The sequence below is a fragment of the Anomaloglossus baeobatrachus genome, chromosome 4 (assembly GCF_048569485.1).
Source record: "Anomaloglossus baeobatrachus isolate aAnoBae1 chromosome 4, aAnoBae1.hap1, whole genome shotgun sequence".
NCBI classification, from domain to species: domain Eukaryota; kingdom Metazoa; phylum Chordata; class Amphibia; order Anura; family Aromobatidae; genus Anomaloglossus; species Anomaloglossus baeobatrachus.
In genome coordinates this window covers 468,665,542-468,692,297 of record NC_134356.1, presented here as the reverse complement: position 1 = coordinate 468,692,297, position 26,756 = coordinate 468,665,542, and the positions used below count along the sequence as shown (strand labels likewise).

The 26,756-nt window shown below is 44.8% G+C and overlaps 1 protein-coding gene across 2 annotated transcripts in view; it reads left to right on the top strand.

Moving 5' to 3' along the window:
• Positions 1–26,756, top strand: part of ENTREP2 (endosomal transmembrane epsin interactor 2) — a 1,488,859-nt gene that overhangs the window by 1,155,655 nt on the left and 306,448 nt on the right. For both annotated transcript variants that reach the window (XM_075342723.1, XM_075342722.1), the window contains exon 7: positions 11,619–11,754. In XM_075342723.1, the coding sequence (XP_075198838.1) occupies positions 11,619–11,754 (136 nt within the window). The remainder of the gene's footprint in view (positions 1–11,618; positions 11,755–26,756) is intronic.

Below are 26,756 nucleotides of genomic sequence, written 5' to 3'. Positions count from 1 at the left end.
CCACTGCAACACCTTGATTTTTTCCCTCTTGAACCAGGCCTTGGTTTTCTTGGCTGTGTACTTTGGGTCGTTGTCTTGTTGGAAGATGAAATGACGACCCATCTTAAGATCCTTGATGGAGGAGCGGAGGTTCTTGGCCAAAATCTCCAGGTAGGCCGTGCTATCCATCTTCCCATGGATGCGGACCAGATGGCCAGGCCCCTTGGCTGAGAAACAGCCCCACAGCATGATGCTGCCACCACCATGCTTGACTGTAGGGATGGTATTCTTGGGGTCGTATGCAGTGCCATCCAGTCTCCAAACGTCACATGTGTGGTTGGCACCAAAGATCTCGATCTTGGTCTCATCAGACCAGAGAACCTTGAACCAGTCTGTCTCAGAGTCCTCCAAGTGATCATGAGCAAACTGCAGACGAGCCTTGACATGACACTTTAAAAGTAAAGGTACCTTACGGGCTCGTCTGGAACGGAGACCATTGCGGTGGAGAACGTTACTTATGGTATTGACTGAAACCAATGTCCCCACTGCCATGAGATCTTCCCGGAGCTCCTTCCTTGTTGTCCTTGGGTTAGCCTTGACTCTTCGGACAAGCCTGGCCTCGGCACGGGTGGAAACTTTCAAAGGCTGTCCAGGCCGTGGAAGGCTAACAGTAGTTCCATAAGCTTTCCACTTCCGGATGATGCTCCCAACAGTGGAGACGGGTAGGCCCAACTCCTTGGAAAGGGTTTTGTACCCCTTGCCAGCCTTGTGACCCTCCACGATCTTGTCTCTGATGGCCTTGGAATGCTCCTTTGTCTTTCCCATGTTGACCAAGTATGAGTGCTGTTCACAAGTTTGGGGCGGGTCTTAATTAGTCAGAAAAGGCTGGAAAAAGAGATAATTAATCAAAACATGTGAAGCTCATTGTTCTTTGTGCCTGAAATACTTCTTAATACTTTAGGGGAACCAAACAGAATTCTGGTGGTTTGAGGGGTTGAATAATAAATGACCCTCTGAATAAACTTTTCACAATTTAAAAAAAAAAAAAAAAAAGAAATAACATTCTTTTTTGCTGCAGTGCATTTCACACTTCCAGGCTGATCTACAGTCCAAATGTCACAATGCCAAGTTAATTCCCAATGTGTAAACCTGCTAAATCTGCAGGGGGTTGAATACTACTTGTAGGCACTGTACATATTTTTTCAGGACAGTTGGAGTGCTAGCAATATGCACTCAATTTATTCAATACAAATCAAATTTTGGGGAAAATTTCTATGAACTTGGCAAATGCGAATTTCAAAAGATTTTATTTGTAACAAGACCAAATACAGTTTTCTATGTTAATAATTGCAATGTATCTGTAAAAAAGAACTGATGCAATTCAAATGATCTATATGGGATTAGTTTTGGTCACCAATAGACTGCAATAGACAAGTGTTATTCAAAAAAGCCCAATTAGATATTTTTGGTCTATGAGCTGTCTTTGTGCTTGAATTCAATATGGACAGCACATATACATAAAATGTGCTTGTCTGAACCTGACCTCTGACCTTCATCAGGTACACAGTTGGTTTTGCAGAATGGTGGGGATCAAGCTGTGATAAACATAGTACTTTTATGGCAGGACTGAACAATGCCTTGCAGCTTATCACATCCAGAGGCATAGATAGAGGTTCAGCTCCCCCTAACCAGTTAACCTTATTTACAACTGCAGTGGTGCACCCTAATAGTGGGCATAAGAAAAACTCAGCAAATTACCCTGCTGCTACTGAAAGTAAATAACTATACAAAGATGAATACTATTTTTACCGCCATATGTTGACTATATAGTGGTAGATAACAATCCTGTAGAACATGTATGAGATTACAGTTGTACATAGTGACTTACAGCTGACGTTCTTTGTGATGGAGTCATTCATTTTTCTAGTCTTTTCCATCTGGATCAAACTGACACGACAACTTCTCCAGCCACAACTCATCTGCAGATTTTATAGCAAACATACATTTGACTCTTCATACTTCCAGCACCGTCCAAATCCATTCTCAACCTGCACAAACTCCTTATCCTCCTGTCACTCCAATGCTGAGCCGCTGCTGCTGTATGTATCCTTATTACTGCACAAAAAAGTGCTGCTCTTACTGACCCACATATTAATGCCTTTAACGGTGCCCATTACAAACTAAAACTCCTCCTATGTGCCCTCTAGATGGTAAAACTGACTCATAGAAAATATTGATGCCCTGTGCCAGTGCCCGAGAAAACAGTGCACACATTTTGCTCCCTAGAACAATATAATGTTCACACATCTCCATCTAAACAGTATGATGTTACCATACCTCTCCTATACACAGTGTGATGGGCCCCCCAATAGCCCACACAGTGTATGATAGGCTCCACAATAGCCTCCACACTTTATGATGGCCCTACAGTAGTAGCCTCCACACCGTATGATGGCCCCACAGTAGCCTTAAAAGTGTATAACAGCCTCTTAATATCCCCTACACTGTATAATGGCCCTTTAGTAACTCACACAGTGTATAATGGCCCCTTAGTTGCCTCTACACTTTACGATGGCCCCGCTGTAGCCCCCACACTTTAAGATGGCCCCCACCCTGTATCATGTCCCTATGTTGTACAATGGCCCCACATTAGCCCCTACACTGCATGATGGCACTCTCAGTGTATGATGTCTCCCTCACTGTATGATGGCCTCCTCCTTATATGATAGCCCCTTCACTGTATGATGGCTCCCACAGTAACAGTTAACACACAGTATATTGGCCCCCTTAGTATCTCACACTCTGTATGATGGCCCCTTAAAATCTCACTCTCTATGAAGGCCACCTTACTAGCCCTCACTCTGTATTATGGCCCAATTAGTAACCTCCACTCTGTATGACTGCCATATTAATAGTCCCCACTCTTTAAGAATGCCCCCTTAGTATACTCCACTCTGTATGACGGCCGCCTTAGCAGCCCCCTATGGGAAAACCCCTTGGTAGCCCCCAGTCTATAAGATGGCCCCCTTAGTAGCCCCTACACTGTATGATTGTCCTCTTTAATAGTTCCCATATTATATTATGGCCCCCCTATGTGTTAGTGCCCTATTAGTAGCCCCTTCTATATACAGTATGATGTCCTACATGTATAAAGAGTATTGCAACCCACAGCTCCATATATATAGCATAATGGCCATTACAATACTCTACATACATTATGATGTTCCCACAGTTACTTATATACAGTATGATTGCCTCCACAGCTCCTTATATATAATATAATGGCTGCCACAGTCCCCTTTATACATTATGATGCCACCCACAGTGCCCCACAATCAATATGATGGCTCCCACAACCCCTACATACAGCATTCTGGTTCCCACAGTACCTATATGCATTATGATGGCCTACACAGTTCCCGTTTATACAGTATTTTGTCCCCAACAGCTCCGTATATACAATATAATTGCCTCTTTAGACCCCTTTGTACAACATGATGGCCTCCACTATTCACTATATGCATTATAATGGCCCTCACAGTTTCTCTATATACACTATGATGCTCCCCACAGTTCTCTATATACAGTACATTATGATGGCCCTGCATTCCTAAAGGCCCAAAAGACCGAGCTCACACCATAGAAGTTAAAAGTAAGTTTAAGCTACTAAAATCATCAGTGGCGCCATCTGAAGAATACTCACGTGCTTTTACAACCTGTGACATTGAAATTGCCCTTGCTGAAACTAAAATTAACAAAGCTCACGGCTCTGGTTGGATCCATCCTGAATTTCTCAAAAACTGTGGACCTTATGCGAAAAAATGGATGGCAAAGTTCTTCTCAGATATTATGGAGAATGCTCAAGTCCTTAGTAAATTAAAACATGCCAAAATAATTGCATTGTTAAAACCTGGGAAGCCTGAAGATAATCCATCAAGCTATAGACCCATTGCCTTGTTGAGTTGCTTATATAAGCTCTTAGAACGCTTAATATATAACAAGATCAGTCTAAAGATTTTCGACTCAATACCTATAAAGCAAGCCGGCTTCAGACCTGCTCGAAACTGCAGTGACCAAGTCTTAGCTTTGACAACTCTCATTGAAGCTGAATTCCAGAAGAACAAGAAAGTTTCAGTGGCGTTTATCGATCTCTCTGCTGCATATGATACTGTGTGGAGGGAAGGACTTTTATATAAATTTTTGAAGGTGATTCCATGTAAGAAAATGATGTACCTTTTGAACAATATGATTGCAAATCGAACTTTTCATCTTATTATGGGCGATTCAACCAGTTGTAAGAAATCTTTAAACAACGGACATACCCAGGGATCAGTGCTGGCACCTCTCCTGTTTGCCCTGTACCTAGCTGATATTCCTAAAACAGTGTCACGGAAATTTGGATATGCCGATGACTCGGCACTTGCTATGGTAAGCAAAACAATGGAGGAAGCAGAGGATGTTCTTACAAAATATCTTAGTGTAATGGGAAAGTACTTCCGACAATGGAGATTAAAACCTAACCCATCAAAAACGGAAGTTTGTTGCTTTCATTTACACAATGCAAGTGCCAAGACTGAACTTAAAGTACAATTTGAAGGCCAATCTATTAAACACAATTTCAATCCTAAGTACTTAGGTGTAAGGGGTGCTTCACACACAGCGAGCTCGCTGCCGAGATCGCTGCTGAGTCACGTTTTTTGTGACGCAGCAGTGACCTCATTAGCGATCTCGCTGTGTGTGACACTGAGCAGCGATCTGGCCCCTGCTGCAAGATCGCTGCTCGTTACACACAGCCCTGGTTCGTTTTCTTCAAAGGCGCTCTCCCGCTGTGACACACAGATCACTGTGTGTGACAGTGAGAGAGCGACAAATGAAGCGAGCAGGGAGCAGGAGCCGGCATCTAGCAGCTGCGGTAAGCTGTAACTAAGATAAACATCGGGTAACCAAGGTGGTTACCCGATATTTACCTTAGTTACCAGCCTCCGCAGCTCTCACGCTGCCTGTGCTGCCGGCTCCGGCTCTCTGCACATGTAGCTGCATTACACATCGGGTTAATTAACCCGATGTGTACTGTAGCTAGGAGAGCAAGGAGCCAGCGCTAAGCAGTGTGTGCGGCTCCCTGCTCTCTGCACATGTAGCTGCATTACACATCGGGTTAATTAACCCGATGTGTACTGTAGCTAGGAGAGCAAAGCTAAGCGGTGTGCGCTGGTAACTAATGTAAACATCGGGTAACCATACCCAATGTTTACCTTAGTTACCAGTGTCCGCAGCTTCCAGACGCCGGCTCCGTGCAAGCGCAGCGTCGCTTGCACGTCGCTTCTTGCTGGGGGCTGGTCACTGGTCGCTGGTGAGATCTGCCTGTTTGACAGCTCACCAGCGACCATGTAGCGATGCAGCAGCGATCCTGACCAGGTCAGATCACTGGTCGGATCGCTGCTGCATCGCTAAAGTGTGAAGGTACCCTAACCCTTGATAGAAGTCTAACTTTTAAATCCCATCTGGATAAATTGGCACAGAAACTGAAAGCACGTAATAATATTATTCAGAAACTTTGTGGATCCTCCTGGGGCTCGGCAACATCTGTTTTGAGAACATCTACTCTTGCCCTGGTGTACTCTGCTGCAGAATACTGTGCTCCAGCATGGTTAAATAGCTGCCATGTAAACTTAATTGACACTCAGCTGAACAACTCTTTGCATATAATATCTGGTGCTATTAGACCTACACCTGTTCACTGGTTACCTGTGCTGAGTCATATCGCACCCGCAAATCTAAGAAGACAAAAGCTCCTACTTAAAGAATACACTAAAGTAGGGAATAATGAAAAACATCCAATACACCAAAATATCAGAGATGTTACAATACAACGATTGAAATCAAGACACCCACCCATCCGAACTGCAATCACCTTGCATGAACAAGACTTCAATTTAGAGGAGAAATGGCGAGAACTTTGGGTCAATGTAGTAGACGGTGATCCCCAAATGTTCTCTAATTTACAAAACCCTCCACCAGGCTTCAATCTACCAAGGAAAACATGGGTTACTCTAAATCGTATCAGAACAAACTTTGGCGTCTGTGCAGATTTTATGTATAAGTGGGGAAAATATGACTCTCCGACCTGTGACTGTGGAGCAGAGCGTCAAACTATCCAGCACATTGTTGAGGAGTGCCCCCTGAGATCCTACCATGGTGACAAGAAAGATTTCTATATTGTAAATGATAACGCTATTGCATATATAGAAAATCTTGATATTCAAATTTCATTTTTATCCTTTTGATATTTTTCAATCACTGTCTATTGTCTGGTGTTTATTTTTATATGATGGTAAGATATACTTTCATACGATTAAAGATTAAAGTAAATTAATAGTCCCCACTCTGTAAGAATGCCCCCTTAGTATACTCCACTCTGTATGACGGCCGCCTTAGCAGCCCCCTATGGGAACACCCCTTGGTAGCCCCCAGTCTATAAGATGGCCCCCTTAGTAGCCCCTACACTGTATGATTGTCCTCTTTAATAGTTCCCATATTATATTATGGCCCCCTATGTGTTAGTGCCCTATTAGTAGCCCCTTCTATATACAGTATGATGTCCTACATGTATAAAGAGTATTGCAACCCACAGCTCCATATATATAGCATAATGGCCATTACAATACTCTACATACATTATGATGTTCCCACAGTTACTTATATACAGTATGATTGCCTCCACAGCTCCTTATATATAATATAATGGCTGCCACAGTCCCCTTTATACATTATGATGCCACCCACAGTGCCCCACAATCAATATGATGGCTCCCACAACCCCTACATACAGCATTCTGGTTCCCACAGTACCTATATGCATTATGATGGCCTACACAGTTCCCGTTTATACAGTATTTTGTCCCCAACAGCTCCGTATATACAATATAATTGCCTCTTTAGACCCCTTTGTACAACATGATGGCCTCCACTATTCACTATATGCATTATAATGGCCCTCACAGTTTCTCTATATACACTATGATGCTCCCCACAGTTCTCTATATACAGTACATTATGATGGCCCTGCATTCCTAAAGGCCCAAAAGACCGAGCTCACACCATAGAAGTTAAAAGTAAGTTTAAGCTACTAAAATCATCAGTGGCGCCATCTGAAGAATACTCACGTGCTTTTACAACCTGTGACATTGAAATTGCCCTTGCTGAAACTAAAATTAACAAAGCTCACGGCTCTGGTTGGATCCATCCTGAATTTCTCAAAAACTGTGGACCTTATGCGAAAAAATGGATGGCAAAGTTCTTCTCAGATATTATGGAGAATGCTCAAGTCCTTAGTAAATTAAAACATGCCAAAATAATTGCATTGTTAAAACCTGGGAAGCCTGAAGATAATCCATCAAGCTATAGACCCATTGCCTTGTTGAGTTGCTTATATAAGCTCTTAGAACGCTTAATATATAACAAGATCAGTCTAAAGATTTTCGACTCAATACCTATAAAGCAAGCCGGCTTCAGACCTGCTCGAAACTGCAGTGACCAAGTCTTAGCTTTGACAACTCTCATTGAAGCTGAATTCCAGAAGAACAAGAAAGTTTCAGTGGCGTTTATCGATCTCTCTGCTGCATATGATACTGTGTGGAGGGAAGGACTTTTATATAAATTTTTGAAGGTGATTCCATGTAAGAAAATGATGTACCTTTTGAACAATATGATTGCAAATCGAACTTTTCATCTTATTATGGGCGATTCAACCAGTTGTAAGAAATCTTTAAACAACGGACATACCCAGGGATCAGTGCTGGCACCTCTCCTGTTTGCCCTGTACCTAGCTGATATTCCTAAAACAGTGTCACGGAAATTTGGATATGCCGATGACTCGGCACTTGCTATGGTAAGCAAAACAATGGAGGAAGCAGAGGATGTTCTTACAAAATATCTTAGTGTAATGGGAAAGTACTTCCGACAATGGAGATTAAAACCTAACCCATCAAAAACGGAAGTTTGTTGCTTTCATTTACACAATGCAAGTGCCAAGACTGAACTTAAAGTACAATTTGAAGGCCAATCTATTAAACACAATTTCAATCCTAAGTACTTAGGTGTAAGGGGTGCTTCACACACAGCGAGCTCGCTGCCGAGATCGCTGCTGAGTCACGTTTTTTGTGACGCAGCAGTGACCTCATTAGCGATCTCGCTGTGTGTGACACTGAGCAGCGATCTGGCCCCTGCTGCAAGATCGCTGCTCGTTACACACAGCCCTGGTTCGTTTTCTTCAAAGGCGCTCTCCCGCTGTGACACACAGATCACTGTGTGTGACAGTGAGAGAGCGACAAATGAAGCGAGCAGGGAGCAGGAGCCGGCATCTAGCAGCTGCGGTAAGCTGTAACTAAGATAAACATCGGGTAACCAAGGTGGTTACCCGATATTTACCTTAGTTACCAGCCTCCGCAGCTCTCACGCTGCCTGTGCTGCCGGCTCCGGCTCTCTGCACATGTAGCTGCATTACACATCGGGTTAATTAACCCGATGTGTACTGTAGCTAGGAGAGCAAGGAGCCAGCGCTAAGCAGTGTGTGCGGCTCCCTGCTCTCTGCACATGTAGCTGCATTACACATCGGGTTAATTAACCCGATGTGTACTGTAGCTAGGAGAGCAAAGCTAAGCGGTGTGCGCTGGTAACTAATGTAAACATCGGGTAACCATACCCAATGTTTACCTTAGTTACCAGTGTCCGCAGCTTCCAGACGCCGGCTCCGTGCAAGCGCAGCGTCGCTTGCACGTCGCTTCTTGCTGGGGGCTGGTCACTGGTCGCTGGTGAGATCTGCCTGTTTGACAGCTCACCAGCGACCATGTAGCGATGCAGCAGCGATCCTGACCAGGTCAGATCACTGGTCGGATCGCTGCTGCATCGCTAAAGTGTGAAGGTACCCTAACCCTTGATAGAAGTCTAACTTTTAAATCCCATCTGGATAAATTGGCACAGAAACTGAAAGCACGTAATAATATTATTCAGAAACTTTGTGGATCCTCCTGGGGCTCGGCAACATCTGTTTTGAGAACATCTACTCTTGCCCTGGTGTACTCTGCTGCAGAATACTGTGCTCCAGCATGGTTAAATAGCTGCCATGTAAACTTAATTGACACTCAGCTGAACAACTCTTTGCATATAATATCTGGTGCTATTAGACCTACACCTGTTCACTGGTTACCTGTGCTGAGTCATATCGCACCCGCAAATCTAAGAAGACAAAAGCTCCTACTTAAAGAATACACTAAAGTAGGGAATAATGAAAAACATCCAATACACCAAAATATCAGAGATGTTACAATACAACGATTGAAATCAAGACACCCACCCATCCGAACTGCAATCACCTTGCATGAACAAGACTTCAATTTAGAGGAGAAATGGCGAGAACTTTGGGTCAATGTAGTAGACGGTGATCCCCAAATGTTCTCTAATTTACAAAACCCTCCACCAGGCTTCAATCTACCAAGGAAAACATGGGTTACTCTAAATCGTATCAGAACAAACTTTGGCGTCTGTGCAGATTTTATGTATAAGTGGGGAAAATATGACTCTCCGACCTGTGACTGTGGAGCAGAGCGTCAAACTATCCAGCACATTGTTGAGGAGTGCCCCCTGAGATCCTACCATGGTGACAAGAAAGATTTCTATATTGTAAATGATAACGCTATTGCATATATAGAAAATCTTGATATTCAAATTTCATTTTTATCCTTTTGATATTTTTCAATCACTGTCTATTATCTGGTGTTTATTTTTATATGATGGTAAGATATACTTTCATACGATTAAAGATTAAAGTAAATTAATAGTCCCCACTCTGTAAGAATGCCCCCTTAGTATACTCCACTCTGTATGACGGCCGCCTTAGCAGCCCCCTATGGGAACACCCCTTGGTAGCCCCCAGTCTATAAGATGGCCCCCTTAGTAGCCCCTACACTGTATGATTGTCCTCTTTAATAGTTCCCATATTATATTATGGCCCCCTATGTGTTAGTGCCCTATTAGTAGCCCCTATTATATACAGTATGATGTCCTACATGTATAAAGAGTATTGCAACCCACAGCTCCATATATATAGCATAATGGCCATTACAATACTCTACATACATTATGATGTTCCCACAGTTACTTATATACAGTATGATTGCCTCCACAGCTCCTTATATATAATATAATGGCTGCCACAGTCCCCTTTATACATTATGATGCTACCCACAGCGCCCCACAATCAATATGATGGCTCCCACAACCCCTACATACAGCATTCTGGTTCCCACAGTACCTATATGCATTATGATGGCCTACACAGTTCCAGTTTATACAGTATTTTGTCCCCAACAGCTCCGTATATACAATATAATTGCCTCTTTAGACCACTTTGTACAACATGATGGCCTCCACTATTCACTATATGCATTATAATGGCCCTCACAGTTTCTCTATATACACTATGATGCTCCCTACAGTTCTCTATATACATTATGATAGCCCTGCATTCCTAAAGTGTCCTGTAGCTACAAAATGGAGAGTGGTAGAGCAGGACACCATGTCTCCCTCATCTTCTATGGAATTTAACTGTACTGGCATGCTATACACACCAATACAGTTATGAGTGGTAGTCACTCTGGGTGGGTACCACCATGTGCTGGGGCCCAGAGCAACTGCACCCCAAGATAGATATGTTACCTCTGGGAGCCCTCACCCCCGGGTGATTTTCCATTTTTCGTTTGTTTGTTTTTTGCTCCCCTTCTTCCGAGAGCCATAATTTTTTTTATTTTTCCCATCAATCTTGCCTTATAAGGGCTTGTTTTTTACGGGACATGTTGTGCTTTTAAATGAAACCTTACGTTTTACCATATAATGTACTGGAAAACGGCAAAAAAATTCCAAGTGTGGAAAAATTGCAAAAAAAGTGTGATTGCATTATTGTTTTTGAGATATTTTATTCACTGTGTTCACTATATAGTAAAACCTACATGCCGGTGTGATGCTTCAGGTCGGTAAGAGTTTGTAGACACCAAACATGTATAGGTTTACCTTTATCTAAGGGGTTAAAAAAAATCAGAAGTTTGTTCAAAAACAGTGCCGCTCTGGGCAAGTCATGAAAAATCGAGGAGGTTTTGCACATTTAGCTTGATAAATCCCTCATTGACTCCTGGAAGTATCCCTAATACTTTAAAATCATCTAACTTGTTTGTGCTTGTATTCTGATTTCTGAAGGTGATATTTTAGAGCAAAGGAAATTAGGAAGAACGTACTTCCAGATAGAAGATAAACAATTATTTATCTGAAATTTATTGGGGCACAATTTATTAGCGCATAACTAAAAATCCAATAACTATAACTGATCTGAGTTGCAGCTGAAAAACATTAAACCTGTATTTATGGGAAAACATTTGTTATTTAATGACAGTTCAATCTCTTTATGGTTTATTATAAATTAAAGTCTAGCGAGTTGGATACATTCAGATAGTTATAAAGTGATAAATACAGTGATTAAGGAAACAGGTAAATCTGCTTTATTTGCGCTCATCTCACATACAGTCTAGAGTACAGGATTGAAATTATTTGATGTGTACCAAACAAAAAGTGACATTCGTTTTTCTTCCTAGAGGGCTTCACCTGGACTTCCCACATTCACCTTTCAGCGCATTGTATGAAGTGTCCATAAACAGTCCTGGTATTTTGTATCCATCTGAGTTGCCGCCTCCATATGAAGCTGTGGTTGGACAAACTCCTGCAAGTCAGGTAAGAAAGTAATATTACAGTATATCATTAGGTTCTAATGACTAAAAGTGTTCAATCACTGTATAGAGACCTAATAGACATAGAGACATTAATAAATGAAAATATATTTATCGTATGTATATTGTATCACTTCCTATTACCTAAACCAGAGGTCCCAAATCAGTGGCTCGAGAGCCCCATGTGACTCACAGGCCCATAAAGTGTGGCTCACGGTTGTTGGCCATTTTGGTGCATTAGCACCATGTCTAGCAAACAGTTGTGAAGAGAAGGTCTCCAGATGGGGGCTTTGGTGAGCGGCTCCGCACAGAGCAGCATATTTGAATGTGCATATTTTAGACAAGGGGATGATAAATATTGTAAGCTGGATATAGGATGATACTGCCAATCGGAGGAAGTGCATGAAGCTGGATATAGTAGTGTGATGCATGTACTTCATGGTAGAATACCGAATGGGGGTAACAAAAATATATGCAGCACACACTAAAACATGTGACACTCCCAACCTCAGGGCCGGGGGGGTACTTAGAAGCGGGCTGGACTAGTCCGGGGACGTCAGTGGTGGTGGGGTCTGGTTCCATGACCCTGGCGGTGTCTCTTTAATAAAGAAAGGGGATGATGATAAGAGTTATTTGTAAAATAAAATAAAGTTTGTGATGCCACCTGTGGTTTGCGGCTATGTGTGTCGCCGCTGCGTTGTGGGTTCCCCGGGGCAGGTGATGATGTCGCAGCTGAGTTCTTGCTCCCCACAGGTGGAGCGGGACCCCAGGGCGACCGTTGGGATTTGAACAGTCTGTCAGGACAGACTGTGAAGCAGGAGAAATGGAGACGAAACCAGGGCTTTGCAATAATAAGTCTTTTACTCACTGTACCAGTTCTTCAGGTTGACAGCCAATTTATTCCACCACAGTATGCTGGGATCCATGGTGATGGGCAACCGCCAATCTCGAGTAAAACCGAGGCCAGTACCGGTTCTCCCTTTTGTTTGCCTTTTCCAGCCGTCTGTCTGCGCTGACTTTCACCCTCCTGTCCTGTGCCTCCACACACAGTGCCCTGAGCCAGGGATCGCAGACCTCTAGTGGGAATTTTGCCTGCGTGGCTCCCTCTGGGAAACTTTGAAGGGATTTCTGCCTGCCTGACTCCCTGATCCTCTGTGGTCCCCTTCCAGCAGATTTGTGTGCTGCTTGTGGCCCAAAGGTGACAGCATCCCTGGCCTCCGTTGTTACTAGGAAGTCCTAAAGTATCTTCCTAGCCTAGAGTCCGGAACCCCGTTTGTGACCAATCCCTTCAACTTGAGCTGTTGCTTGTCAAACACGACTATAGGGGTCTGACACTCTTCCCCTAAGTCGCTGGTATTCTTTCTCCAGTTTCCTCAGAGCTGAGCAGGACCCAAAGGGCCTTACTCCTCATTGGTCTCCTCCCTCCTCCTGACTGACTGACTCTCTCAACAGTCAAGTTTCCAACTTAGCTCCGCCCAATTTACCTCAGACTGCTCACCCACTAAGCTCCTCCCCCTAGATGGTTCTAGATATAGTGCACGGCAATTAAGTGCCATAACCAGATTACTGGTCACAATGCATTAATGGGACCTGCCCTGGCCTTGATCTACTGTGTGAGCTAATAATTGGGTGTCTGCAGGTCTTTTGGTGTGTGAACCAATAGATGGCCTCTTTCTTACCCAGGATGGGGCACCACACCTCTGGCTGAGGTGCAGTAGCTCTGTGGCGATGGTATCCTCAGGGGTACCACACTTACAAAGATTAAACACAGGAATTTTGGCACTGCATTACTGCTATTGGAAAAATGAGATAGTTTACAAATTGGCTAATAAGCCACGTAAGCCCGACAGCCAACAACAAGGCGTATCTCTCTTTGTCGGGACCCTCTCCTAATATGTCTATATTAGGATAGGGTTCCAACAAAGAGAGATATGTCTTTTTATTGGCTGTAGGGCTTACACGAATGGTGCTGGATGTGGCTCGTGACTATCTCTGAATGTAGCTCTCTCAGTAAGAAAGGATGGAGACCATGGACCTAGACTGGCTTTTTATATCCAAGACAACTTACTAACTTTATATTTATCTTATAATTGTCAAAATAAAAAATAGAAATTAATAGAAGTGTATATGCACTAAAGGTGTACCCTGTTCTAATGGATGCAACAATACTGGGCAGCTACAGGCTAATATTTTTAGGCTGGGTCTCTCCAGGCTGAGAATACCAGCCCCCAGCAGTGGGCTTTATCTTGGCTGGGTATCAAAATTTGGTGGGACCGCACGCTATTTTTTATATTTGTTTAAATAATTAAGAAACAGCATGGGGTCCTTCTTATTTTGATACTCAGCCAAGATAAAGCCCTCAGCTGGGGGCTGCAGCTTGTAGCCCTGGGCTTTATCTGCGCTGGGTATCATAATATGGGGGACCCTACGTCTATTTTTTAATTAATTAATTTATTTTTTTACTGTACGATAGACCAACAGACTCCAGTGGGGAGAGGGGGAAGCAGTGAATATGCATGATGCTAATGAGTGGCAACGGAAGTAGGAGGGGCAACAGGAGCAGGTACGGATGAGCCTAGAATGTATAGGCTCCTTCCAGGTTAGTGTGTGTGGCTAGCTTGGTTAGTGGGCGTGAACGGCTTGGTTAGTGAGCTTGGAGATGTTTTCTCCCTGCCACTACAATCATGCTTTGCCTCCTTGCCCCCCATGTGATAGAGGCCTGTTGAATGATGTCCTTTTTGGAAAGAGCCCATACGCTATAGCATCTACCGGAGACTGGTAAGTATAGTGTGCGTGCTTTACTTTTTTTTTTCTTTCTACCTTTTTTTTTTTACTACCTGAATGCCGGATCCAGGTCAATCTTGGTCAGGCCCAGCACTCGGGTACTGTTGAACCCTTGCTGGTCTTGACATCACATAAAAAAAATGCTTTAAAAAGCCACAAAAAAAGCCACAAAAATGTCACCAAAACCGCAGTTTGCTCCCAGGAGACATCCTGCTACAAGATTAGGTTTTGGTCAGGAAAAAAACGTTGCAAAAACGTCCTGTGTGAACATAGCCTTAATGCCGGTATCAATCCCTGACAGTGGCATTTCAAGCGTGTAAATCTGAGTGGTGTGCAGTTTTGGGCACCTATCACACCCTCAATGAAATTTACATGACAACTTGTAATTTGCCAAAAGATCTTGTAGATGCTATCTTGGTAATTCTGTCAAGCTTAGCTTCAGGATTGTCTTCATAGTAGACCATATTATATCAGAGGTTCAAGTCCCCTAGGGGGATTGTGAAAAAATATTCATGGTAAAAAAAAAGAAAAGATAAAAAATATATACATATTTGGCATTGTAGTGACTTTAGAAGTTTTACCTATCAAAATATGAAATTATTTAACCTTGTATAATTACAAGTAGAGAAATTTGAAATGCCAGAATTGTTGCTTGTCAATTACGTGTGCTCGAAAATGATACCAATAATTCAACATCACCGTAATCGTACTGACCTAAAAAATCATGTTGGCAATTCATTTTTATCACACAGTAGTAAACAAGGGAAAATCATCCCAAATACATTCTCGTAATGCAAATTTACTATTTCACCGTACTTCAAGTTATTTCCTATTTTTCAATACTCTGTATGGTTAAATGAATGGGGCATTTGAATCTACAACTCACCCAGTAAAATACAGGCCCTCAAAAATCTATGCTGACAGAAAAATAAAAAAGTTATGGCTTTTGGGAGTACAAGAGGAATAGAACAAAAGTGTAAACAAAAAAAATCACCTGTTTAGAACAGGTTAACACTTGTAGACTTATAACACTTATTTTGGGATATTTTGAGCCAAGGAATTCAGTCAAAGTAAGAAAATACCCATCTGTAGGTCATGAACTCCTTCAACCATGGCCATTTTCCATATTTCCTCCTCTTCTTCCAAGAGCCATAACGTTTTTATTTTTCCATCAATTTGGCTATATGAGAGCTTTATTTTTACTGCATTCATGAAAAACAGGAAAAAAACACAGTATGACGCTATTGAAGAATATGGATATTCACTGCTCCCTACACCCATAATCCGAAGCATGGGGAGCAGCGAATATGCTGGCAGCTGATGGTGATGTAAGTCTGCCTGCATGATATTGATGTCATGCTTCATGCTGCTTTAACGCTGAGGTCAGTTTCTGGCATGACAGCATCGGAGGAGGACACCAGGGGAATGGAGGGAAAGTGAGTATAATCGTTTTGTTTTTTTAACTGTTTGCGCCATGATGAGGGATCATATATACCAAAATTTGGCCAGAATAAGGACATATGCCAGGATGGGGCATGATGGGAATATATACCAGATTGGAGACATATACAAGGATGGAGCTATGATGGGGACATGTCTATCAGGATGGGGCTATGATGGGGGCATATGTACCAGGATGAGCCCATGATGGGGACATATATACCAGGATGGGGCTATGATGGGGACATATACTAGGATGTGATCATGACGTGGATATATACCAGGATTACGCCATGATGGGAAGATATGTATCAGTATGGGACCATACATACCAAGATATAACCATGATGGGGTTCATACACCAGGATGGGGTCATGATGAAAACATATACAAGGATGGGGGTATTATGGGGATATATATACTAGGATAGGGCAATGATTGGTACATATATATCAGGATGGGGCCATGATGGGGACATATATTCCAGGATATGGCCATATATACAAGGATATAGCCATGATGGGGTCATACACCTGGATGGGGGAATGATGAAACATATGCCAGGATGGGGCCATGATGGGGCCATATTTACTAGGATGGGGGACATATTTACCAGAAAGGGTCCCAGGATGGGGGACATTAATACAAGATGGTGGTCATTACTATACAATGAAGGGATGGGGGAGACTTGTTTGCCTTTATAGGATTTATATCTGACCAGCATGTGAGAGGGGAAATCATAAACTTTGCATCTAGGCGCATCAGACTCTAGTTACTCCACTGCCCTGCCAATACCTATTTTCAGCAAATAGTGGATTCCCCTAGGAAATCTTTCTACAATATTTTGGGAGGTGTCTGTGGGAGAGTTTTCTATCCAGAAGAGCACTTATGAATTCAGACACTGATGTTGGGAGAAAGGCTCGCAATCCGCATTCTAATTTATCCCAAAGATAAAGTGTGGTCAGGATTCTATACAGACGAGGCACTGGAACTATAGGGCTTAGGCCAACTCTTGAACATAGCCTTACAGTGTTATCCCTCTTTTATACTTTACAGCTCACATAATGCTGTTAGAAGGGTAATGTTCTCATGGCATTCACCAAACCTTCTTGTCCATCACACTGTCAGATACAGAAGTATCATTCGTCACTAGTGATGAGCGAGCATGCTTGTCACTACTCGGTACTCGCACGAGTATCGCTGTACTCGGGCTGCTCGGCGGGGACCGAGTAATCTCGCGATACTCGTGCTGTACTCGTGGTCTTCATCCCTGCATGTTGGCGCTCTTTTGAGAGCCAGCCCTCATGCAGGGATTGGCTGGCAGACCACTGCAATGCCACAGCCCTGTTAGTTGTGGAATTGCAGTGATTGGCCGGCCTGCACAGCGTGACCGAGCCTTTATATCGGCCGGCGCGCTGTGCTCTGCTCACAGCTATTCAGACAGTCAGTGTAGGGAGAGTGTCGCTGATTCAGGGAAAGCTTTGCGGCCCTTTATAGCTTTTTCAGTTGCAGGGCTGCAAACAGTGTGACCAAAAGTCCTTCTCAGGACTATTCTAGTTGTATACAGGCAGGCAGGGTATAGCCAGGTCGGAGTACAGTAGCAGAGTCCTTCTCAGGACTATTGTTGCTATATACAGGCAGGGTATAGCCAGGTCTGAATACAGGCTAGTGACCAAAAGAGTCCTTGTCAGGACTATTGTACCAGTATACAGGCAGGCAGGCAGGCAGGGTAGTGGTGACCGTATACCAGCCTTCATCATATCTGGGGCTGGTGTACACAGTGTAAAACAGTCCAGATAGTGTCTGACTTGTCTGTAATTGTCGCTCCCCAAAAAAACCTGTTAGGTTATTATTGCGTCCGTGCTTGGTTTTTAAAACCGCACGTGTGTGCCTGTTGGTGGCAGCGTACAGGTGCACTTGTGTGCAATTTCCACACACTTTGATATAACGCACAAGTAGTGAATATACACGTCAGCAGTGCACAGCATTGCAAAATGCGCAAGGGCATTGGCAAGGAACAAGGAAGTGGACGTGATGGTGGTGCAGGCAGAGGCCGAGGTCGTGGGCAAGCTCTAATTTCGCCACAACAAAGGGCCACATCTAGTCGCTCGCACGTCCTGTCCCAAATTCTTGGGGACCGCAGCAGTACACCGCTCTTGAACCAAGACCAGTGTCAACAGGTTGTTAGTTGGATAGCAGATAATGCTTCCAGTCAGATTGGCACCACCACAAACACTCTGTCTTCCACACGGTCAAGTGTCAGTAGCCGTGATACTGCACCGCACATTTCTGAACCTGATCCTCCTTCCTACCACCAGGCTTGAGTACACGTCCTCCTCGGACATTAATGATCCCACACTTGGACACTCGGAAGAGCTGTTCACGTTTCCATTCACACATTCTGGCCTCTCGCCAGCTCATATTGAAGTGGGTCATGAGGAGATCGTCTGTACAGATGGCCAAATATTTGAGCAGCCACGTTCTCACGAAGTTGGCAACGTGTCTCAACAAGTGGTGGACGATGATGAGACACAATTGTCAGCAAGTCAGGAGGAGGAGCAGGGTGCGGAAGAGGAAGACGACGTGGTGGATGATCCAGTAACTGACCCAACCTGGCAGGAGGATATGCAGAGCGAGGACAGCAGTGCACAGGGGGAGGGAGGCGTAGCATCACAACAGGCAGTAAGAAGCAGGGTGGTGGCCCCAGGCAGAAGTCAGGCAACCGTTCCCCGGAACAACACGACGACACAAGCTGCCTGTACAAATGTTAGGTCTTCCCGAGTCTGGCAGTTTTTTAAGTTGGATCCAGATGATTCAAAAAAGGCCATTTGCAACACCTGCCGTGCCAGCATCAGCAGGGGTACCAAAACTAGCAGCCTGACCACCACCAGCATGATCAGGCACATGTCAGCCAAGCACCCGACTTTGTGGGAAGTACAACAGAGTCGAGGAGCAGTGCTTGCGAGCCAATCCTCTGTCCATGCTGCCTGCGAACAAGCCTCCTCCACTCCTGCACCTGCAGTTGCCTACGCAGAAAGAACACCATCATCAAGCACGTCCTTGTCCCAGCACAGCGTTCAGTTATCCATTCAGCAAACCTTTGAACGCAGGCGCAAATACACTGCCAACACCCCACATGCCACAGTTCTAAATGCTAACATTTCGCGACTGCTTGCGCTGGAAATGTTGCCTTTTAGGCTGGTGGAGACAGAAGCATTCCGTGACCTGATGGCGGCAGCTGTCCCACGTTACTCGGTCCCCAGCCGCCACTATTTCTCCCGGTGTGCCGTCCCCGCGTTGCATAACCACGTGTCACAAAACATCACACGTGCCCTGAACAACGCTGTTTCACCCAAGGTCCACCTAACCACAGACACGTGGACAAGTGCTTGTGGGCAAGGCCGCTACATCTCGTTGACGGCACACTGGGTTAATATTGTGGAAGCTGGGACCCAGTCTGAGCGAGGGACGGAACACGTCCTTCCCACACCAAGGTTTGCAGGCCCTACCTCAGTCAGTGTTTCACCCACACTCTACAGCTCCGGAATGTCATGCTCTTCAGCCTCCTCCTCCTCCTGCGCATCCTCATCCACTGTGCCCTCCACACCAGTCACAAGCTGGAAGCACTGCAGCACTGCCTCGGCGAAGCGGCAACAGGCTGTGCTGAAGCTAATCTGCATAGGTGACAAACCCCACAATGCAGAAGAGCTGTGGACAGCTCTGAAACAGCAGGCAGATCACTGGCTCACACCTCTGAACCTAAAGCCAGGAAAGGTCGTGTGTGACAATGGCCGGAACCTGGTGGCGGCTTTGAGGCGAGGCCAGCTGGCACATGTTCCATGCGTGGCCCATGTGCTCAACCTCGTGGTTCAGCGGTTTATAAAGTCATACCCAGAGCTGTCTGATCTGCTGGTAAAAGTTCGCCGCCTGTCTGCACATTTTCGAAAGTCACCTACTGCTTCAGCCGGCCTTGCCGGCTTTCAGCGCCGTTTGCATCTTCCGGCTCACAGACTGGTGTGTGATGTCCCCACGCGTTGGAATTCAACTCTGCACATGTTGGTCAGGATATGTGAGCAGAAGAGGGCAGTTGTTGAGTACCTGCATCACCTAAGCCGTCGGGAAATGGGTCAAACTCCACACATAACACCTGAGGAGTGGAGATGGATGTCAGACCTATGTACCATCCTCCAAAACTTTGAGGACTCCACCAAGATGGTGAGTGGTGATGACGCCATTATTAGCGTCACCATACCGCTACTCTGCCTTCTAAAACGGTCTCTGCTGAAAAACAAACATGATGCATTGCAGGCGGAGCGCGATGAGTTGCAGCAAGAAACAGTAGTGGGTGTGGGTGATAACACACAGCCCAGCCTCGTCTCATCACAACGTGCAGTGGAGGACTATGACGAGGAGGAGGATGAAGACATGGAGCAACTCTCCGGCCAAATTGAGGATATGACATGCACACCAGTCATATCCTCGGTTCAGCGTGGCTGGCCAGAGGACAGGGTAGATGAGGAGGAGGAGGAGGAGGAGGAGGAGGACAGCATGTTCAGTCATCTTGTTGGTCAGGCTACTGAAGTCCTGGCTGTTAAGAGTCTGGCGCACATGGCTGACTTTATGGTAAGCTGCCTGTCTCGTGACCCTCGCGTTAAGAACATCTTGGCCGACAATCATTACTGGTTGGTAACACTGTTAGACCCACGCTACAAGGAGAACTTTTTGTCTCTTATTCCCGTGGAGGAGAGGTCAACCAAAATGCAGCAGTTTCGGAAGGCCATACTCACGGAAGTAGGCAAAGCATTCCCCTCACAAAACGCTAGCGGCATAGGTCATGAATCAGTGGACAACCGAGGCGTACAGCCGAGAGAGGCACAAGTCCAATCCGCCAGAGGTAGGGGAACAGTCTTTAAGATGTGGGACAGTTTTCTCAGCCCCTCACGTACCACAGCCCCTGAGGTGCGGGGTAGTGCCACAAGAAATCCTAAGTTTGCCCAGATGCTGAAGGAGTACCTTGCAGATCGAACAACTGTACTCCGACATTCCTCTGTGCCTTACAATTATTGGGTATCCAAGCTGGACACGTGGCATGAATTGGCTCTCTACGCCTTGGAAGTCCTGGCCTGCCCTGCTGCTAGCGTTTTGTCAGAGCGTGTTTTTAGTGCCGCAGGTGGAATCATTACAGATAAGCGCACCCGCCTGTCAACTGAAAATGCTGACAGGCTGACTCTGATCAAGATGAACAAGGGTTGGATTGGGCCAGACTTCACCACACCACCAGCAAATGAGAGCGGAATTTAAAGTTTGCCATGTACCTCCACTCACCCATGGGTACACACTTCTGGACTTTGGATAATCGCTGGACTGCTCCTCCTTCTCCTCATGCGCCACCATGATGATGACCGTTACAAATTGCAATACTTAGGCCTTTGTTTCAGGTATACCCCCAGTGGTAAATTTTTTCGCCCATTCTTTGCAGAATGGACATTACAACGACAGGAGACCCGCTCCTTTGCAATGGGAACAATGTTTTGAGGCCCTCATGCACGTCTCTACCCAGGGACAACGTGGAGCCTCCCAATTTTTGGCTGCCCTGCCTAAGGGCTATACTATAATACACCCACTTCCTTAAAATGGACACTTAATGTTTTGAGGCCCTCATGCACGTCTCTACCCAGGGACAACGTGGAGCCTCCCAATTTTTGGCTGCCCTGCCTAAGGGCTATACTATAATACACCCACTTCCTTAAAATGGACACTTAATGTTTTGAGGCCCTCATGCACGTCTCTACCCAGGGACAACGCGGAGCCTCCCAATTTTTGGCTGCCCTGCCTAAGGGCTATACTATAATACACCCACTTCCTTAAAATGGACACTTAATGTTTTGAGGCCCTCATGCACGTCTCTACCCAGGGGCAACGTGGAGCCTCCCAATTTTTGGCTGCCCTGCCTAAGGGCTATACTATAATACACCCACTTCCTTAAAATGGACACTTCAGGTTTACAGGCCATCATGCACGTCTCTATCCAGGGACAATGTGGAGCCTCCCAATTTTTGGCTGCCCTGGCAAAGGGCTATACTGAAATAGACCCACTTCCTTACAATGGGCACTTCAGGTTTACAGGCCATCATGCACGTCTCTATCCAGGGACAATGTGGAGCCTCCCAATTTTTGGCTGCCCTGGCAAAGGGCTATACTGAAATAGACCCACTTCCTTACAATGGGCACTTCAGGTTTACAGGCCATCATGCACGTCTCTATCCAGGGACAATGTGGAGCCTCCCAATTTTTGGCTGCCCTGGCAAAGGGCTATACTGAAATAGACCCACTTCCTTAGAATGGGCACTTGAGGTTTAAAGGCCATCATGCACGTCTCTATCCAGGGACAATGTGGAGCCTCCCAATTTTTGGCTGCCCTGGCAAAGGGCTATACTGAAATAGACCCACTTCCTTACAATGGGCACTTCAGGTTTACAGGCCATCATGCACGTCTCTATCCAGGGACAATGTGGAGCCTCCCAATTTTTTGCTGCCCTGGCAAAGGGCTATACTGAAATAGACCCACTTCCTTACAATGGGCACTTCAGGTTTACAGGCCATCATGCACGTCTCTATCCAGGGACAATGTGGAGCCTCCCAATTTTTGGCTGCCCTGGCAAAGGGCTATACTGAAATAGACCCACTTCCTTACAATGGGCACTTCAGGTTTACATGCCATCATGCACGTCTCTATCCAGGGACAATGTGGAGCCTCCCAATTTTTGGCTGCCCTGGCAAAGGGCTATACTGAAATAGACCCACTTCCTTACAATGGGCACTTCAGGTTTAAAGGCCATCATGCACGTCTCTATCCAGGGACAATGTGGAGCCTCCCAATTTTTGGCTGCCCTGGCAAAGGGCTATACTGAAATAGACCCACTTCCTTACAATGGGCACTTCAGGTTTACAGGCCATCATGCACGTCTCTATCCAGGGACAATGTGGAGCCTCCCAATTTTTGGCTGCCCTGGCAAAGGGCTATACTGAAATAGACCCACTTCCTTACAATGGGCACTTCAGGTTTAAAGGCCATCATGCACGTCTCTATCCAGGGACAATGTGGAGCCTCCCAAGTTTTGGCTGCCCTGGCAAAGGGCTATACTGAAATAGACCCACTTCCTTACAATGGGCACTTCAGGTTTACAGGCCATCATGCACGTCTCTATCCAGGGACAATGTGGAGCCTCCCAATTTTTGGCTGCCCTGGCAAAGGGCTATACTGAAATAGACCCACTTCCTTACAATGGGCACTTCAGGTTTACAGGCCATCATGCACGTCTCTATCCAGGGACAATGTGGAGCCTCCCAATTTTTGGCTGCCCTGGCAAAGGGCTATGCTGAAATAGACCCGCTTCCTTACAATGGGCACTTCAGGTTTACAGGCCATCATGCACGTCTCTATCCAGGGACAATGTGGAGCCTCCCAATTTTTGGCTGCCCTGGCAAAGGGCTATACTGAAATAGACCCACTTCCTTACAATGGGCACTTCAGGTTTAAAGGCCATCATGCACGTCTCTATCCAGGGATAATGTGGAGCCTCCCAATTTTTGGCTGCCCTGGCAAAGGGCTATACTGAAATAGACCCACTTCCTTACAATGGGCACTTCAGGTTTACAGGCCATCATGCACGTCTCTATCCAGGGACAATGTGGAGCCTCCCAATTTTTGGCTGCCCTGGCAAAGGGCTATACTGAAATACACCCACTTCCTGACAATGGACACTTAATGTTTTGAGGCCCTCATGCACGTCTGTATGCAGGGGCATTGGTGAACCTCACAATTTTGGACTGCCCTGGCAAAGGAAAATACTACAAAGACTCACTTCCTCAAAATGGGCACATTAGACTCAAGAGGCCTTCATGTACGTCTCTTCTCAGGGACATCGGAGTGCCACACAATGTTTTCACGTAAAATCTTTCATGTATTAATCTCAAAAAGTAACATACACCAGCTCTATCTCACTATTGGGTATGTGCCCTTAACATTTCCGCCATGAAAAATCATTTTGGGGTCATTTTGGAAGGTTTTCTGGTGAGTCCGTAAAAATGGCGTAAAACGCGGACAAAATTGTTCACAGCTGTGACTTTTCAGTGATAAATGCTTCAAGGGGTCTTCCCCATGCTGTTGCCATGTCATTTGAGCACTCTTCTGAGACTTTTGTGACATTTTTAGGGTTTCTCCATGCTGCCGGGGGGTCATTTCACAAAAATACTCGGGTCTCCCATAGGATAACATTGGGCTCGTTGCTCGGCCCGAGTACACGAGTATCTTGGGAGGCTCGGCCCGAGCTTCGAGCACCCGAGCTTTTTAGTACTCGCTCATCACTATTCGTCACTCCACAGAACGTTTCCAAAGGCCATTGGTGTTCAGACCACTCCATCTGTTGCTTGACATTGTGCTTGGTGATCTAAGGCTTGCATCCAGCTACTCCTCCATGCAAACCTCTGCCATGTAGCTTCTGGTTCAGAGTTTTTGTGCTTCTGTTACTATCATAAGAGGGTTGGATCTCTGCAATTATTGATTCAGCAGAGTGTTGCTGACTTTTATGCAATATGTTCCTTAGCACTCATCGACCCTTTCTATAACTTTCCATGGTTTGATACTTTGTGACTAAGTTGCTGTAGTTCCTAACTTATTCTATTTTGCAATAATACACCTCACAGTTGACAAATGAATATTTAGCTGTGGGGGGGGGGGGATTTCATTGAGTGACGTGTTACAATGGTGGCTTAATACAGTGCCATGCTCAAAATCAGTCAGGTATCTGAGACATTATTTTGTAAATGTTTGTAAGGCAGACTACATTGCTACAGACTAAATTTTACACACCTTTATGCCAACCATTTTTAACAGTGGGTGGTATATAGGACAATGATTTGGAGGTTCATTCATTTAGTCTGTTCAGTAGCTTTGTGAATGGTGAGGGACCACCCTGTCTGAGATACTCTATTAAGAGGGCAACATCTACTACATAAAACTACATAAATAGGATTTTTATTTAGTGGCATTGTATTTTTACACGGGTATGAAAACCTGAGCTAGATTAGTAATCTTTTTCCAACATAGAGTGCATTTTGTTTGCGATGTAGAGGACTGAAAAAAAGAATTGCACTACACTTCTGAACATTTTAGAAGTCTCTGAAGCCAAGACTACTTGGATTATCACAGAACATATGGCACATAGTTTAATTGTCTATGCTGCAAACCTTCCAGGCAGAGAAGAATGATCTGTCTTATTTGAAAATATACATTAAACAGGAGGAATACCTTAAGTCTTTATCAGTATATGTCTTGGATGTGCAAGATCAGATGCCCCAAATCAACCTTTATCCTTATTCTCCCCATGAAGTCTTGGATAAGGACAACTTTGAAAGCCGGAGCATTAACATTTCTAACAACAACTTCAATAACTTCTTTGCTGCTGACCTCACCTTTCTTAAAGTCACAGAGCCTGTGCCATTTACCTATTTCTATCTGTTTAATGTATGGGATTCTACAGTAGAAGATTTTTTTTTTATCTCTGTGTTCTTGAGAAAAGCTTCAAATTGAATGTGTGTCAAAAATCTTTCAACATTACTCCGCTATGTAGTGTGTTTTTTTGACTCCGGAAAGTCTGACTGATGACCTTAACTGCTGTCCCCACCCTAACCCAGTAACCCCTTACCCCACTTCTTAACCTAAAATAAAACACAAGACTGTGTGATATTGGATGTAAAAGGCCACAGCAGCCCCGTTTAGTCATAAACATAGTAATAACACCACAAAACATAACCACCAGCAAAGGAGGGGGGTAATTGAAGAGTATCGTTGTACATGATTGCAACATCAGCTCCACCATGTGCCCTCAGCCGCACCACACCGACTCGAGGACATCCAGCCGAGTGTTGCTCAACCACTGCCCTGCTGGGACCCAACCCAGCAGGGACCCACATTAACATGTTCCGCTGTGACCCAGCGCAGTAGGGACCAACCTTAACCTCCATACCATTGTACCACCAGGGGTAACCCGTTCCTGCACTGGGTTCCCCTCTGCTCATTTTGCAATCCACCGACTTCAAATACCTCCCCTCCTTTTCGCCGACTGCTGCGACAAATTAAATCCTCCTCTTCTCTCCACATCGATCTCCAGATATCTTGACAATAGGGCGGGTGGGTGGGCAATTCCGGTCGTCTTCCAAGTACTGAATGACCAGCCTCCCAATAGCTCTGCCCTATATATACTACCCCACATTGACCTCCCCGTGACCAATTGAATGTCCCTACAACTCCTATAACCCCACCTTCTGATTTTCCACCCAAAAAAGCTCACATATTTACCCTTTGCTATACCCTCTTGCCTAGCATCCCTCCTAGTCATGTCGCCCTTCCTTGAGCCCCTTTGGGGTAGCAGTCCAGGCTGTCTTTATTCCCAGTCAATACTCACATATAAATTATGCCAATCATTAGTAGCTTAATGTGTCATTGATATTGAAACACAGAATAAATAGAGTATATCACAGAAATTTCCATTGTGAATATTTAAAGGGAATCTGCCACAATATTTGACCTATCAAACCTGTTAATGTATACAGGTTAATTAAAGAGGATTTTCATATATAAAATCAGGATTTCCATATATAAACTAAAGCCAGTGCTATACTGGTACTATCATGCTGATTGTAAACATACCTTTAGTTGTGAGATCGGATGTATAGTTTCTGAAATACAGGCAAGTAAACTTTGTGAAATACACTGTTACT